This window comes from Hibiscus syriacus, unplaced genomic scaffold (assembly GCF_006381635.1).
Source record: "Hibiscus syriacus cultivar Baekdansim isolate YM2019G1 unplaced genomic scaffold, ASM638163v2 tig00111542_pilon, whole genome shotgun sequence".
NCBI classification, from domain to species: domain Eukaryota; kingdom Viridiplantae; phylum Streptophyta; class Magnoliopsida; order Malvales; family Malvaceae; genus Hibiscus; species Hibiscus syriacus.
In genome coordinates, this window is record NW_024063115.1 from 93,803 (window position 1) to 110,352 (window position 16,550).

Genomic DNA, 16,550 nt, shown 5'->3' on the forward strand with positions numbered 1-16,550 from the left:
TTCGTCCTGGGCAAAAAAATACCCAGAGCCGACCTGATTTACCCTATTGGGCGGAAAAAACCAAATCTTTTTAATAGAGTCCAAATAAACCGGTCCAATAAGAGACTAATTGGACCTTTCTATCAATTAGTTAAGCTCATTCAGACCAACCCAAATTATTATTTGTTAAATTTAAATCTAATTATAAAATAATATATTACTCAAGAGAAACATATATCCACATAATTTAAGGTAGATGGAAAATAAAGTTTAATTTTAATTAAACAAGTAAAATTGTCACACGCAATTCAACCTGACTGCACCAATAATGAAGTAGATGATGTAAAAGGAAAGCTTTCCACCTCACAGTTTCATCCACTTGTAAAATCCTTCACTTCTTATTGCAAATTCAACACTTATTCCTTATTTTAATCATGACGTAACTTCTTCAAATTTGATCATGGAGACCCTGTTTTTCTTCATACGAAAACAGTTCTCGGAAGATTCCTGGGTTGGCCTTGTCCTTCTATAAATTTTGATCTTTCAGACGAATTCATAAGTATGAATCTCAGCCTTTGGGGAGCAAAACATGGATAAATCTCTGCTTTTTTTTGTTGGGTTTTCTTGTTTTCTGCTAATCCATGGGGTTAAAGCGGAAGACTGTAATCATCTGACAGAGACGGACAACACAAGGTTTCAATCGTTCAAGGCTTTAGTACCAGAAGAGCAGCCTTACAGAACAGCTTATCACTTCCAGTCTCTTAAAAACTGGTTGAATGGTATGACAAGCTTTACCGATCTTGTTCTTGCAGCTTACATGTTTTGAACATTCAATTATTTGACTGTCATGTGTTTGTTTTTATGTTTGTTTGGTGGCAATTGATTCAACTGATCTTCTTTTACGATGGGACAAAAATGGCTGACATTCACTATACAGATCCTAATGGTAAGAAAAGCATTTTTAAAGTTTTTTCATATGTTTGAAAGATCATGCCATATCCCATGTCCGAGCATGTGTCGCACTAGGTGTTGGACATGACTACTTTAGAAGAAAATGAAAAGTTTGGGTGTTAAATCTTCAAAACCAGTGAAATAAGATCGGTAAGTTTTGTTCCATATGATGCAGGGCCAATGTACTACAATGGAGTTTATCACTTGTTCTACCAATACAATCCACACAGCGCATTGTTTGGTGAAGGAATGGTGTGGGCACATTCTGCTTCATATGATTTTATTAACTGGATCAGTCTTGATCATGCACTTGTTCCATCCGAGCCATTTGACGCCATAAGTTGCTGGTCCGGTTCAACAACGATCCTTCCAGGGAATAAACCGGTCATTTTATACACCGGCATTGATGCTAACTATAACCAGGTTCAAAACCTGGCAACCCCAAAAAATCGATCCGACCCCTTGCTAGTTGAATGGGTCAAATACTCCGGAAACCCTCTAATGACTCCACCAAATGGTGTTAATGGAGATAACTTTAGAGATCCAACAACTGCTTGGCAGGGTCCCGATGGAACCTGGAAAGTAGTCATTGGAAGCTATAGCAATAAACAGGGCGTGGCCATACTCTACCAAAGTAAAGATTTTGTTAACTGGACTATGCATCCAGAACCACTTTATTCGGCATCGAAAACCACTATGTGGGAGTGCCCGGACTTCTTTCCCGTGTCGATTACCAGCACCAATGGGGTCGACGCCTCTGTCGCAAATCCGAGTGTTAGGCATGTTATGAAGGCAAGCTTCAATTCTCATGATTACTACATTGTGGGGACTTATGATAACGAGCAGGAAAAGTTCCTTCCTGATGCCGACTTTACGGGAACCAGTTCAGACTTGAGAATTGACTACGGTAAATTCTATGCCTCGAAGACATTCTTTGACAGTAAGACGAACCGAAGGATACTATGGGCTTGGGTAAATGAATCCGATAGTTCTGAAGATGATAAACAGAAAGGATGGTCTGGACTTCAGGTGATTGACATTACATATTGCCTGATGCTGCATGGTGTATTAGAATCACACCGATCCTTAACAGTCAACGAATATTCCTTTGCAGGCGATTCCGAGGAAGGTTTGGCTAGACAGAGCCGGAAAACAATTAGTACAGTGGCCAGTGGAAGAACTCAACAATCTACGTGACAATCAAGTCGATATTTATGGAAAGCATCTCGCAAGAGGATCGATTTTTGAAGTTTCGGGCATCACTGCTTCACAGGTGAGTTAGAACTCTATTGTTGCGCATTAATCACCATCATATGTATTTGAAGTAATCGCATTTATCATAATGAAAACTTTCTTACACTGATTGAAGGTCGATACAGAAATAATGTTTGAATTGCCTGAACTAGAAGAGACAGGGTTCATGGATACCAGTTTGGTTGATCCCCACCTAATCTGCGACAGACAAGACTCATCTGTCACCGGAAAATACGGACCATTTGGTTTATTCGCTTTAGCAACAAAGGACTTGAAAGAACGAACTGCGATTTTCTTTAGGATTTTTCGAAGCGATAACAGATATGTAGTACTTATGTGCAGTGAGCAGAAGAGGTTGGTTACTGGTTCTTTCCATAACTATCCACAGTTGTGCTATGAGTCATCCACATTAATTTGATTCAATGTTTAAACATGTTATTCACAGGTCTTCGTTGCGCAACAACTTGGACAAAACCACGTACGGAGCTTTTGTCGACATCGACCCACACCACGAAATGGTTTCATTAAGAACCTTGGTTCGTCAATTCGAGTTCGCCGTTCTCTATTTACTGGTGCAGGGTCTTCGTGTGTATCTTGATGTGTTATTACCATTTTTTGTTGTAGATCGATCACTCGATAATTGAGAGTTTCGGTGGAAAAGGAAAAACTTGTATCACAGCAAGAGTTTATCCAAAGCTGGCTATCAACAACGAAGCCCATCTTTTTGCATTCAACAATGGAACTATGAGTGTAACAATTTCAAGCTTGCATGCATGGAGTATGAATAAAGCCCTGATTAACTACAGGGGAAGCTTGGAGGACACGGAATCGTGCTAGGACAGCGAAAACCGAAACTATACCAGAGCATTTCTCGAGAAATAAGTAAACAAGGTGGCCCCTTGTTCATGTCTAGGAAATTACAGCTACAATTGCAATGGTCATTGATGTACCTTATTGATTTGTTGTTGATTTAGCTTCTGAGAAACTTTTAGAAATGAAAAGATGAACTCTTTTTATTCTACCTAATGAAAGATCTATCTGATATACTACTTTAGAATTTGAATTCATTTGATTTGTGCATATTTCTTGTGCTGCAATCTGGCTTGGGACAATTAATGTAGCATAGCACAAAACTACGTTATTCAGACTTTAATACGAGTAATACCTAAACTTCCAATTTTTTCAAAACCATACGTAACGTTTAGTATTTGTTTTATTTTAGTACCATGTCGTTAAAAACTTAACGCATTTAGTACCTAACTATCAGTTTTGGCCCGTTTTAGTACCTAAACTTTCAAAAAAAAAAATCAAAACTTAATGTTAAATTTTGAACGGGTACTAAATGAAAGAAAAACTAAACCTTAGGTATGGTTTTGGGAAAAATAAAAGTTTATATACTAAAACAGATCAAAACTAACAGTTTATATACTAAACTTGTAATTTTCATAGATATATAATAATATAAGTATGTGTTTTAAACAAACACTAAACTTTTATTGATAAAAGAAAGACTCAGCTTTTGTAGTGGACTCGGGTAAAGATTATAGCAAGGTCCAGCTGACACCCCCGATTGAAGAAAAAAACAGATATCGACAAAATTTAAGGTAGTTGAAAGTTACTTTTTTTTTAATTAAACAAGAAACTTGTCACACGCAATTCAACCTGATTGCAGCACTAATGGAGCTGATGATGTAAGAGGAAAAGCCATCAGATAACTCTTCCACCTCACCACGTTTCAATAAATTTTGATATTCAGAGTTCAGACAAAGCCATTGTTTCATCTCAGCCTTTCCTTGGGGGGCAAAACATGGATAGATCTCTGCTTTTGTTTGTGGGGTTTTCTTGTTTTCTGCTAACCAATGGAGTTAAATGGAAGACTGTGATTATCTGACAGACAGAGACAATACAAGGTTTCAATCGTTCCAGGCTTTAGTACCAGATGAGCAGCCTTAGAGAACAGCTTATCACTTCCCACTCTCCTAAAAACTGGTTGAATGGTAAGACAAGCTTTGCTGATCTTGCTATTGCAGCTTACATGTTTAGAACATTCAATTCTTTGACTGTCAAGTGTTTGTTTTTATGTTTGTTTGGTGGCAATTGATTCAACTGATCTGCTTCGATGATGGGACGACAATGGCTGACATTCACTACACAGATCCTAATGGTAAGAAAAGCATTTTTGAACTTTTCTTCATGTCCAAATATGCATGCGAGAACATTAAACAACTTTAATGTACGATCCTATGTCACACTAGGTATTAGTCATGACTACTTTAGAAAAAAATGAAAAGTTTGGGTGCTAAATCTTCAAAACCAGTGAAATCAGATTAGTGAGTTTTGTTCCATATGGTGCAGGGCCAATGTACTACAATGGAGTTTATCACTTATTCTACCAATACAATCCACACAGTGCATTGTTTGGTTATGGTATGCTGTGGGCACGTTCTGCATCATATGATCTTATAAACTGGTTCAGTCTTGATCATGCACTTGTTCCATCCGAACCATTTGACGCCTTAGGTTGCATCTCCGGTTCGGAAATGATCCTTTCAGGGAATAAACCGGTCATTTTATACACCGGCATTGATGCTAATTATAGCCAGGTTCAAAACCTGGCAACCCCGAAAATCGATCCGACCCGTTGCTAATAGAATGGAGCAAGTACTCCAGAAACCCTCTAATGACTCCACCAAATGGTGTTGATGGGGATAACTTTAGAGATCCAACAACTGCTTGGCAGGGTCCCGACGGGACCTGGAAAGTAGTCATTGGGAGCTATAGCAATAAACGGGGCACGGACATACTCTACCGAAGTGAAGATTTTGTTAACTGGACTATGCATCCAGAAACTCTTTATTTGGCATTGGAGACCGATATGTGGGAGTGCCTGGACTTCTTTCCCGTGTCGATTAACAGCACCAATGGGGTCGACACCTCTGTCACAAATCCGAGTGTTAGGCATGTTATGAAGGTAAGCTTCAATTCCCATGATTACTAACTACATCGTGGGGACTTATGATACTGAGCAGGAAAAGTTCCTTCCTGATGTCGACTTTAAGGGAACCAATTCGGACTTGAGAATCGATTACGGTAAATTCTATCCCTCAAATACGTTCTTTGACGGTAAGAAGAACCGAAGGGTACTATGGGCTTGGGTAAATGAATCCGATAGTTCCGAAGACGATATACAGAAAGGATGGTCTGGACTTCAGGTGATTGACATTACATATTGCCTGATGCTGCATGATGTATTAGAATCACTCCGATCCTTAACGGTTAACAGATATTCCTTTGCAAGCGATTCCGAGGAAGATTTGGCTAGATGGATCTGGAAAGCAATTAGTACAGTAGCCAGTGGATGAACTCAACAATCTACGTGAGAATCAGGTCTATATTTATGGCAAGCATCTCGAAAGCGGATCGGTTTTTGAAGTTTCTGGCATCACTGCTTCACAGGTGAGTTAGAACTCTATTGGTGTGCATTAATCACCGTCAAATGTATTTGAAATAATTGCATTATCATAATGAAAACTTTCTTACATTGTTCAAAGGTCGATACAGAAATAATATTCGAATTGCCCGAACTAGAAGAGGCGGAATTCATGGATACCAGTTTGGTTGATCCCCAACTAATCTGCGACAGACAAGACTCATCTGTCACCGGAAAATACGGACCATTTGGTTTATTAGCTTTGGCAACAATATGTGCAGTGAGCAGAAAAGGTTGGTTACTGCTTCTTTCCATAACTATCCACAGTTGTGCAATAAGTCATCCACATTCATTTGATTCAATGTTTAAACATGTTATTCACAGGTCTTCGTTGCGAAACAACTTGGATAAAACCACATACGGAGCTTTTGTCGACATCGATCCACACCAGGAAATGGTTTCACTAAGAACATTGGTGCGTCGATTCAAGTTCGCTGTTCTCTATTTACTGATGCAGGGTCCTTTTCGTGTGAATGTTGATGTGTTTGTACCATATTTTTTGGCAGATCGATCACTTGATAATCGGGAGTTTCGGTGGAAAAGGAAGAACTTGTATCACAGCAAGAGTCTATCCAAAGCTGGCTATCAACAACGAAGCCCATCTCTTTGCATTCAACAATGGAACTCTGAGTGTAACAATTTAAAGCCTGCATGCATGGAGTATGAATAAAGTCTGGATTAACTGCAGGGAAAGGTTGGAGAACACGGAATCATGCTAGGACATCGAAAACCGAAACCATATCTGAGGATTTCTTGAGAAATAATTAAACAGGGTACCCCCTTGTTCATGTCTAGGAAATTACTGTTGCAATTGCAATGGTCATTGATGAAACATACTGATTTGTTGATGATCTAGTTTCTGGGGAACATTTAGAAATGACATGAACACTTTTTATTCATCCTAGTGAAAGAACTATCACATGTATGACTACTTTAGATTTCGAATTCATATGATTTATGAATATTTCTTGTTTCTGCAATCAATCAGGCTTGGGGCAACTAATGTAACGTAGCATAAAGCTACCTATTCGGACTTTAATACGAGTATTAGATAAGAATATTTACAACTTTATGTATCAGTTTTGTCTTGAACAAAGGATTAGAGTTTACTGGGATTCCCGGTTACAACAGGAAAACCTGCAAATCTAGATCTATGCTTGTCCACCCCAACATATTTCAATATTTCATCAACTTGACAGGGTCATTGGTTCATCTCGTCCGGTGACTAAATTATTTCCTCCTCGTCTCACAAAAGTAATGGTAAATTACGTTTAGTGCCTAAATTATCAGTTTTAGTATCTAAACTTTTAATTTTTCAAAAACAATACATAAAATTTAGTTATTGTTTCATTTTATAATATCCATAGTTAAGAACTTTAGTTTTGTTTCATTTTAACACTCTCTTTCAAAATTTAAAGTTAAGTTCCGAAAAAAATTGCAAATTTAGGTACTACAACGCACCAAAACTGATAGTTTAGTTTAGGTACTAAACGCGTTAAGTTTTTAATTTTAGTTACTAAAATGAAATAAAAACTAAACATTATATATTGTTTTGAAAAAAATAAAGTTTAGGTATTAAAAAAATAAAATTGATAGTTTAGGTACTAAGTACGTAATTTACCCAAAAAGTAAGAACCCTGAAAAATCTAGCAGCTTACGTGTCCAAAGCTGGAGACATGAAAAATCCTGTGAGATGATATAAAGTGGTTCCCACTTGTCTGGAACCATAGAGAAGTTTTCAGAACTTTTTTGCCAAATGCAGAAACTTTCTAGAACTTTCTTCTCCAGCTCTTATATATATATATATACACACACATCACTGTCATTACCATAATAAGCCAACGAGCTCTGTCAGTGGATTTCTTTTTCTACCAAGTATGAACAATTTCAGACAGAACACTGACATAAAAGTGAAAACGCAATAGCATAGCAGAGCGTTGTTCGTGTTTGTTTTTTTCTTTTCTTTTTGTTATTACAAAGAACTGATGGAAGGAGTGGTGGTAATAGAGGAAGAGGAAGCTCAAGTGACGGTTGCTGCTCCTGGAGCTGCGGGATTGTCATCGTCATCATCTTCGTCTTCCACCGCCATTCCGCAGCCGCGGGAATGGCTCAATGAGGTTGGTCCGCCGCCGTTTCTGACCAAGATTTTCGAAATGGTGGAAGACCCATCGACGGACTCGGTGGTTTCATGGAGTAAAGCTCGTAATAGCTTCATTGTGTGGGATTCTCACAAATTCTCAACCACGCTTCTTCCTAGGTATTTCAAGCACAAAAATTTCTCCAGTTTCATTCGCCAGCTCAATACATATGTAAGTATTTTCACTTACGATTTGTTGGGTTTTTTTTTCTTTTCTTCTCTTAAAAAATTGGTGATCAAGATATGTAGTAATCACTGTAATGGTGGATGCAGGGTTTTAGAAAAATTGATCCAGATCGATGGGAATTTGCCAATGAAGGGTTCCTCGGAGGGCAAAAACACCTACTGAAAACGATCAAAAGGAGAAGAAATTTGGTGCAAAGTTCACACCATCAAGGTGAGGGAGCTTGTGTTGAGATAGGACAATTTGGATTTGATGAAGAGCTGGAGCAACTGAAGAGGGATCGGAGTGTTTTACAAGCCGAAATCGTGCAATTAAGGCAGCAACAGCAGCATTCAAGGGACCAAGTTGTTGCAATGGAGGAAAGGTTACATGAAGCAGAGAGGAAACAGCAGCAGCTAATGGCGTTCCTTGCTAAAGCTCTCCGAAACCCGACTTTTTTTCAGCAATTTGCTCGGCAAAGACAGGTCCCGACGGTCGAAATCGGGCGAAAACGGCGACTAGCAGCGAGCCCCAGTGTGGAGAATCTGCAACAAGAAGCAGTCCCATGGGTGGTTGATATTGATCAAGTTGAGGAGCAAGAAGATCTGGATACCATTGGGTACGATATTGAGACGTTTTTCGCTTCTTCCATGGACAATGAATCGAGCAGTGAAATCAAGGATCATATAGCAAGTACAATGCCCATGTCAAGTGTGACTAATAGTTTGGATGTTAATGAGACAATATGGGAAGAGTTGATAAATGAAGACTTGATAGCTGGTGAACCAGAGGAGGAACTTTTGGTGGTGAGTGATCAAACTGAAGTTGATGTTCAAGTCGAAGATTTGGCGGCGAACCCTGCGGATTGGGGCGATGATTTGCAGGAACTTGTGGATCAAATGGGTTATCTCAGGTCAAATCCATGACCAAGAAAAACACATCAAGGGAACATATGATCTTGTTGTTCTAGGCCTTTTGAGTTGGTCTCTTTGGCACCATTCCTTGCTTACCGGTTCATCAATTTCGGTTTTTTGTTCATGTTGTTTATATATTTTGTTTGTGAAACTTATAGGATTGTTTATGATTTCTCATACAGCAGGGAATGGCGAAGTAAATTATCATTAGCTTATTACTGTAAGGATTGGATTGCCTCTTGAACGGAAATTCATCGATGGACTGCCTCTGGTTTATGTTAAAGACATGATTATTGCCAGCTCTTTGCTTGTCTTGGTAGATTCTGTCGAGTTCATATAGTTTGGCCTACTATTGCAATTTGCAACTCTCCTCTGTTCTATCTGTATCCAAGCAAGTGTTTCCAGTTGAAGTGCATACTGAAGATGAAGCTGAGCTTGGATCATACCGAAACTTGGAACTTGGACTCGAGGAGGATCAAGTGACTCGCCCTGTCGAGTTCATATAGTTTGGCCTACTATTGCAATTTGCAACTCTCCTCTGTTCTATCTGTATCCAAGCAAGTGTTTCCAGTTGAAGTGCATACTGAAGATGAAGCTGAGCTTGGATCATACCGAAACTTGGAACTTGGACTCGAGGAGGATCAAGTGACTCGCCTGACCATGGATGTTTTGCAGAAATTCTAGTGGTCATATTGTTATTTCTCACCATCATAGAGCACGGGACCTTGCATTAAGGGACTCTAAGCATTATTTTGGTTATGGGGTTTTTTCTGAAGATAAGATTTAGCTTGAAGTTGTTCCATCAACCTCGTCTCCAGTTGCTGAGCTGCTGTCCAACTTTTGAGCCAACTCCATCCCAGATACCAGACTTGGTATTATGCCCTGAACTATTTGCCCCCGACTCTTCAAATTTTTATTTTGAGTTTGAGTCGAGCTTGACCATTTTAAGCTATTGAATTTTCAAGTTGAATCGAACTCAGTTTTACACTTCGAGTAGCTCGAGCTGCTCAGTTTTACACTTTTCGAGTCGCTCGAGCTCGAGTTGTGGCTCGTTTACAGTACTATCGTTGAATCATGTATCATTTGTTGTAATTTGAGGAACAATTAAAGGACTTCTTATAGAAATTTTCTTTGAAATAAATTAAAAATTGGGGGGGGGGGACTTTCAATGTACCAAGAAGCTGCGAATGCAGATGGCACCCCATTCTTGCCTTGGCTTAAAATGATTCAGATTATTAAATCTTCAAGCGACAAGCAGTGAAAATTTTCCATTCATCTTTGGATAGGATTGAACGTTACACAACAAAAGAACAATAAAAAAGTTTGATCGTTCTAACATGATGTCATTGCCAGCAAGTGTTCAGAATTGCTAGTGGCTACAATCCTAACCCTTGAGTCTGTGTTGTGTTGATAGTGACCTGTAACAAACTCGAAACCTTCTTAGAGAATATTCAATATGGTTCCAATGTCGAATATGCATGTGCAACGAGCTTCTGTTTTCTTCACTTATGCCTTCTCCTTACTTGTTATCAGATGGTGCAATGTCGCTGTTGGGATAACAGCACTTGGACTTGGGTCCTTGACTCGATGAGACGCTGTTCGCCTGAGACTGAAATTCCGTTCTGCTCCACTGGGTTTTAAATTCCGCAATGACCATGGAAGGTGTCGCATCAGTCTTGTTGAACTCACAAGCAATATCACACCCAACATGATAAATAGCCTGCCATGGAAAATTTCGGTAAACTATAATTTCGTGGAAAAGATGCTGAATTTGAGTTAAAAGAGTACGGAATCGCAAATGGTTGCACTAAACACTACTTGTATCCACCAATCTAAAGCAAAAATAGGGCATGGAAGAATGGGATTTAAACTTTTTTCATTTTAAAAGAAAATGCGGTAGTGGAACACAAGGTTGTTATAATCGATCATACTGACCACAGAAGCTATTCTATGATGCCTATGGTATGCAAAAGGTTGGCAAGCCACATCCGAGAACAATCAAAAACCAAGGTATAGTATTTTGGAATAAGTTGTTGTACAATCCGAGGGTAAAATATAAGGTAAGCATTATATACCATCCAAGAAGAAGTGAAAGTCGGGCAGTTGGCGATGAGGGCAACTGTTCACCCAATGCAAGCATACCGGCAAGTACACCGGTCACGATTGATGCAACAGCAGCACATGTAGAGATGATAATAGCTCGACCATGCTTTAGGCCACGTGTCTGCTCAAAAGGTGTAAAAAGATTTATGTAACAATTACCCAAGAGGGTAAAGGCACCCATGTATAAAGTATGACATTAAAGGACCCTGTTAAAACATAAATGTCTCGACACTGAACCTTTGCCACCAAAAAATCACAACTGAACCATGTTAAAAATAAAACCAGAACATAAGTGGATCCCATGAATCACACACATAAGGTACGACCCTGCTACAAATAGCTTAAGGCAATGATAGCAACGTTTTAATATGTCATCATGAACCATTTAGGTGACTGAAATACCTGGTAGAAAAATCCAGTGCCACTGCAACAGACGCTAATTGAGACGCAAAGAGGAATCAACATTTTGGAGAAACCCTGCTCCACAAAGACAAATCCCATTTTTGATATCACTGCTGCCATTCTGCAAATAAGTGAAATCCCATTTAACTTGAGCATCTCAAACGACAACAACACAAGTTTTGATGCAGGCATATATCAATGCTACATAAATTCCGCAAAAAATGGATACTATCTCCAATCTTCAAAGTATGACTCATGAACAGCAAGAATAAGACTTGCAGTAGAAGTGGTTCAGTACCCAAATAAAATTCCTGATTCCAAGCCATATATGATTTCTTCAACAGCTTCGTACTCTATCTGCAGGAGAAAGGTTGTTAACAAATGCAAGTGAGGTGAGAAAATAAACAAAATCTTACATAAGATGATGATATTATAAAGTAAAAGGCCAAAAGCAACATAAATATTTAAGACTGAGAGAGAGAGAGATTACCAATTCTTGTTCTCTCCGCTGACGCTTGTAGAAGCGAAGCCACCCATTTAGGAGTACCTGTATAACCATATATCGAGTATAAAAGCACCATCACATGTGAATTTCACACAATATAATCAAGGAAATAATGAAATATTACATGTTTAAAAAGCATAAGAGCATGAATCTGAGATATCAAAGAGTATGGATAACCTTTCAAGTTAGATGACCTAAATCAGCAAGAGATCTATAGTTTTTTTACGACGGTTTACCTCCACTAAACTATTAACTTTATAAATTTTAATTCAGTAAAAGTAAGACTCAACAGGAAGTGATATTTGAGTTCTATAGGAATAAGAAAAAAATAGCATCAGTACTAAATGTACCCAAAAAGTCATGAATAACAGCCATCATCCTGCTGCTCTAGTCTTGCACCTTTGAGGAGGGAGTTACTAGGTCACTAGCAACAAAGTCATCACAATTGAGGTCATGTGTTTAAACTAAAAATTCTCATTTTGTTCATTACAGATACAGATTTATAACTTGATTTAATTCACTCGGTTAATTAGAATGATAATTTACCGATCAGAGATGTCCTTCAGATAATTTCTTGAAGCTCCCATTAAAGTGGAACTTTTCAACAGAACGTTTTGTATCTCTTAAAATGAATAAACACTCCATTGAACTTAAGAATTTATCGTAAACTTCAAGTTTGCAAAGGCAAGAATTTATTAATCATGAAATAGACATAGCCTCTCAAAAGAATCTAACAACATATTTCATTATTTCTGATCATAGGAACATATGATATTGATATAAAAACAATACTACTAGATGAGAGTAGAGGAAAAAGGTACCTACAAATACGATCACGACAATGAATGCCAACCATGGTAGCTGTAAAATCGATACTTCTGAAGACTCTTGCTCCTCTCCACCAGCCCCAACGCCTACATCAAAACAAAACAAGGCTATTACCTTATATATAGGATCAATAGTATATTTCTAATGGGCTATCATATGGCTAACTGGATGTAGCCTGCAGCATAAACTGTAAAACCAGCAGGAAGGATTGCATTTTATATAAATTACCTTATTCTTTTAAATAAAATTGATATGAGAACTATCATGTGAATATTCTGAATGTACTCACTTTGTAATAGCACCTATATGGTTGATTCCGCAGAAGCGAGAACGATGAAAGAAACTTGCATTACCTATGGTGCCAATACCAGCTAATGTAATCCCCATCCAGTAATAATACTTCATGAAGAGAAATGAAAAGATCGAAAGAATGGCAAGCCCACAGCCAGAAACCGGTTGAATGACAGATACCTGAGCAACATTATCGTCGTCACTGATAAAGAATATACAAAATTTACACTACAAATTATCACATAATAATATTCAACTAACCAGCAGCCAAAGATTGCATAATTCGGTCCATTGCATAAACAAAGAACCATTAAAAAAATTAACTCACCGGAGCCAAAGATAATGCTCTCAGCATCAATAAGGCACCTCCAATATCCATCAGAAATCCCATCACCCATAATTTATTAACAGCATATGTTCTTATCACCTACATGGGGGGAAAACATGTGCAATTGATAAAAAAAACACCTACACCAAACCCAATTTCAGAGCTTATATCAAGCTACAACTGCCGAAGCTGAACAGTAACCGAAATCCAGCGCAAAAAAATGAAATTTCAATGACCCAAATCCCCAAAGTTCCACAATTTACCCAACCCAAATTCTCCAGTGGCTTTGAGAAGTTTCGTAACCATATAAGAATCGTTTATCAAAGTTTAAAAAAGAGAGATACCCAGAAATATAAAAGACCTAAAAAGGAAAAGTGAATTAAAAACGAGCGAATTACCTTGAGCTTGAAGGAAAGAGGAGGGAGAATAACAGTACCCTTTTTTTGTAGAACTTTGCCTATGTTATTACCCGCTGTTGCTACCAATGTTAAGAAAACCGATTCCCACATTTCTTCTTCTTCTTCTTCTTCGCAATCTCTCTGAAATCAATTGAACAAGCAAAAAAATGTTGTTGCAAATCTCTCTTTGCGGTGGTTTTCTTTTGGCACAGCTAAAAACAGGAATTTATGGGTCAGCCAGTGGTTTTGTCGGGGTTGGGGCATTTGCAAAGGCTGGCGTTTGCTAATTCCGTGGCGCGCCTGTTCCCCCGTGCGATTTGGTACGTTTGGAAATATCAAAATTTAATTAATTTATTTTATGAATCACTTATGATATTTACATCCCCATATTATTTTAAAAGTTATACTCCATAATTAGTAATTTAGACATGGTAACGAGTCTGTTATCAGAAATATAATTTATTTTTATTTTTATATAATTTAATTTAAATTTATCTTAAAAATAAATAACATACTTGATCTTTATTTTATTCAAAAAATTAATAAAAAGTAGATTATTAATTTTTATTAATTTGGAGTGTTTATATTGATATATGTCATAAATATTCTCAATCATTTAACAATAAATGTTCGAATATATTTACATTATGTAGTGCTCTAATATGAGGTTTATAGAAATAACAATTATTTATTTAACAAATGAGATAATTAATATTTGTTTCAAAACTATATTTTAAAGAAAATTCTAAAGAAATTACATGCAAATAATTTAAAAATATATTTTAATTTCAGTACTTGTGATACTTGTTTATTACAATTAAAACTTTTAAAAGATTACATTATTTGTTTTAAAAGGATAAAAAAATGGGGAAAAGGGAAAAAAACCAAGAACAAGATCCAAAAAGGATAAATTACAAGTTAGTGCTTAAACAATTAGTTTTAATATCTAAACTTTTAATTTTTTTCAAAATCATACCTAATGTTTAATTTTTATTTTATATTAATACCCACCACTAAAAGTTTAACAGATGGAGTCGCTATTCGTTGCGTATATAGTGTCGATCGTCACATCCATCGGTTGATGAAGCCTAAACTTTTCAGCTCGCACCTTTTCGACCCCTGAACTTGATTCCAACATCCGTTTCATCGAAAAATACCTCAATCTTCCCATATCGACTATGACTTCTTCATCATCCGATCTCCGTCGTCAATCGCCGAATGGACATGAAACTGTACTATGTTGGTCGACTCGTCATTTCCTCGTGGTTCACCGTTCGGATTGGTCATCCGTCCACCGGAACTATCCCCGTCAACTAGTCGTTAAGTTTTTAGCAACGGATTATTAAAAAGAGACAAAAATTAAATGTTATGTATGATTTTAAAAAAATTAAAAATTTAGGTACTAAAACGGATTAAATCGGATAGTTTAAGCCGTAGTTTACCAATAAAAACGTAAATCAGTAATGAGAGCGACGTTAATAGAGATGCATTTGATGGCGATCTTTATCGTTGAACCTTGAACCGCCGCAAAAACAGATATGAATTTGGACCCAGTTTTCCGATCTCTTCAGCAAGGTCTACTGCCACTGCAACTCCGATGACAACTTACAAGGATGACGATTCTTTGCTCTTTCAATGATAGTTTCTTGGAGGCCTTTGCAATAATGACGATTCTTGGCCGTTTTAATGGCGAACTTGCTCTTGATCATGATACTTCTTGTTCATCGTCGAGAAGCATCTCGATGTTCTTGCACTCGAATGATTGTTGCAGGTGATGAATATCCCCTCTTGCCGTGGCAGTAAACCTTGAGGAAGAGATCGTATAACCGCGTCTAAAATTGAAACCTTCGGCACTGATTCGAGCATTTGGGTTCCATGTTGCATGTGTGGAAGATGCAGTGACTCATCTGCCTGGTTTTTATAGATATAGGAAACTTAATGGAGTTGAATTGTAGGGATGGCAACGGGCCGGGTATTGGTCCCCGTTTAAAAAATCCGTATCTGTCTCCGTTTAAAAAATCGTGGGGATTTAAACGTGATTTACATCGGATAATCGGAGAAACCGTGGGAAAACGGGTATCTCGTTTAGCATAAATGGTTATTTAAACGGGTATCGGGCCGGGTATATATATTTAAATTAAATTTATTAATATTATATATATATATATATAAATAATAATAATATTAATTATTTTTAATATTTATCGGGCCGGATATCGGGCCGGATATTCGGGTAATCGGGGCGGAGATTATTAAACCCGTCCCCATCCCCGTTTAAAACATTCGATTTTTTCTCATCTCCGTCTTCGCCCCGTTTATCATCCCCGAACCCGATCTATTTAATTTGATTTTCGGTTTTTTAATCGGATTCGATTTTTTTATCATCCCTATTGAGTTGGCAATCAAAATATTTTTGGACCGGGTTTACTTTTTTTTTACCATTTTACGTTTGGGTTATCTTTTTTATTTTCTAATCTGGTTTCTCAATCTTCATTCTCTCCCCTTTATCCCTCGAGTCCCCCCCCCCCCAAACACTTAACAGGGCAAACAGTTTAAATAATTAGTAAAAAATACCAAATAATTTATCCGTTTGTCTTATTCTTCCAAAATACCATCAACTACACGTATTCGCCAACAATCATTTAATTTAGTAGGACAAGACAATAGATTTTTTAAATAAAATCAGATATTCGAATCATGACGATTACGAATGGAATAAACTAGGTTGAAAGAGTCATCATTATCTCTGCAGTATCTGATATGGATCAATCAATCAATTGATCGGACGCCGATAGTTATAAAAAAAT

The 16,550-nt window shown here is 37.5% G+C and overlaps 3 protein-coding genes and 1 pseudogene across 4 annotated transcripts; 3 read left to right on the forward strand and 1 right to left on the reverse strand.

Moving 5' to 3' along the window:
• Positions 1–461: 461 nt before the first annotated feature.
• LOC120164722 lies at positions 462–5,874 on the forward strand (annotated as a pseudogene).
• Positions 464–6,545, forward strand: LOC120164720 (beta-fructofuranosidase, insoluble isoenzyme CWINV6-like). 2 transcript variants are annotated; one of them, XM_039174385.1, is made up of 7 exons: positions 464–758; positions 917–925; positions 1,106–1,959; positions 2,045–2,203; positions 2,300–2,538; positions 5,999–6,089; positions 6,181–6,545. In XM_039174385.1, exons 1-7 carry the CDS (start codon positions 569–571, stop codon positions 6,316–6,318), a joined length of 1,680 nt encoding a protein of 559 aa, XP_039030316.1. In that variant the 5' UTR covers positions 464–568; the 3' UTR covers positions 6,319–6,545. The 2 variants fall into 2 exon arrangements, with proteins under 2 accessions (XP_039030316.1, XP_039030315.1); XM_039174384.1 differs by lacking the exons at positions 5,999–6,089; positions 6,181–6,545 and adding exons at positions 2,630–2,720; positions 2,809–3,203.
• A 1,079-nt stretch (positions 6,546–7,624) lies between these two features.
• LOC120164721 (heat shock factor protein HSF30-like) lies at positions 7,625–8,998 on the forward strand. Its single transcript, XM_039174386.1, has 2 exons — positions 7,625–7,983; positions 8,085–8,998. The coding sequence occupies exons 1-2, from the start codon at positions 7,660–7,662 to the stop codon at positions 8,898–8,900; spliced, it is 1,140 nt and encodes a 379-aa protein (XP_039030317.1). The 5' UTR covers positions 7,625–7,659; the 3' UTR covers positions 8,901–8,998.
• A 1,220-nt stretch (positions 8,999–10,218) lies between these two features.
• Positions 10,219–13,968, reverse strand: LOC120164723 (probable magnesium transporter NIPA9). The gene is made up of 9 exons (XM_039174387.1): positions 13,744–13,968; positions 13,346–13,444; positions 13,080–13,197; positions 12,724–12,812; positions 11,884–11,940; positions 11,692–11,750; positions 11,394–11,514; positions 10,964–11,112; positions 10,219–10,608 (listed from the first exon to the last, which is right to left on the reverse strand). The coding sequence occupies exons 1-9, from the start codon at positions 13,852–13,854 to the stop codon at positions 10,395–10,397; spliced, it is 1,017 nt and encodes a 338-aa protein (XP_039030318.1). The 5' UTR covers positions 13,855–13,968; the 3' UTR covers positions 10,219–10,394.
• Between the last annotated feature and the right edge of the window lie 2,582 nt (positions 13,969–16,550).

Excerpts from the sequence above, each read along its gene's own strand:
- LOC120164720 (XM_039174384.1), top strand. The coding sequence starts at position 569 with ATGGATAAATCTCTGCTTTTTTTTGTTGGGTTTTCTTGTTTTCTGCTA. Across the intron at positions 1,960-2,044 it reads AAGGATGGTCTGGACTTCAG|GCGATTCCGAGGAAGGTTTG; the intron begins GTGATTGACATT and ends ATTCCTTTGCAG. Across the intron at positions 2,721-2,808 it reads TGGTTTCATTAAGAACCTTG|ATCGATCACTCGATAATTGA; the intron begins GTTCGTCAATTC and ends TTTTTGTTGTAG.
- LOC120164723 (XM_039174387.1), bottom strand. The coding sequence starts at position 13,854 with ATGTGGGAATCGGTTTTCTTAACATTGGTAGCAACAGCGGGTAATAAC. Across the intron at positions 13,445-13,743 it reads CTCTTTCCTTCAAGCTCAAG|GTGATAAGAACATATGCTGT; the intron begins GTAATTCGCTCG and ends CCCCCCATGTAG. Across the intron at positions 10,609-10,963 it reads CTTTCACTTCTTCTTGGATG|GCTATTTATCATGTTGGGTG; the intron begins GTATATAATGCT and ends TTTCCATGGCAG.
- LOC120164721 (XM_039174386.1), top strand. The coding sequence starts at position 7,660 with ATGGAAGGAGTGGTGGTAATAGAGGAAGAGGAAGCTCAAGTGACGGTT. Across the intron at positions 7,984-8,084 it reads TTCGCCAGCTCAATACATAT|GGTTTTAGAAAAATTGATCC; the intron begins GTAAGTATTTTC and ends TGGTGGATGCAG.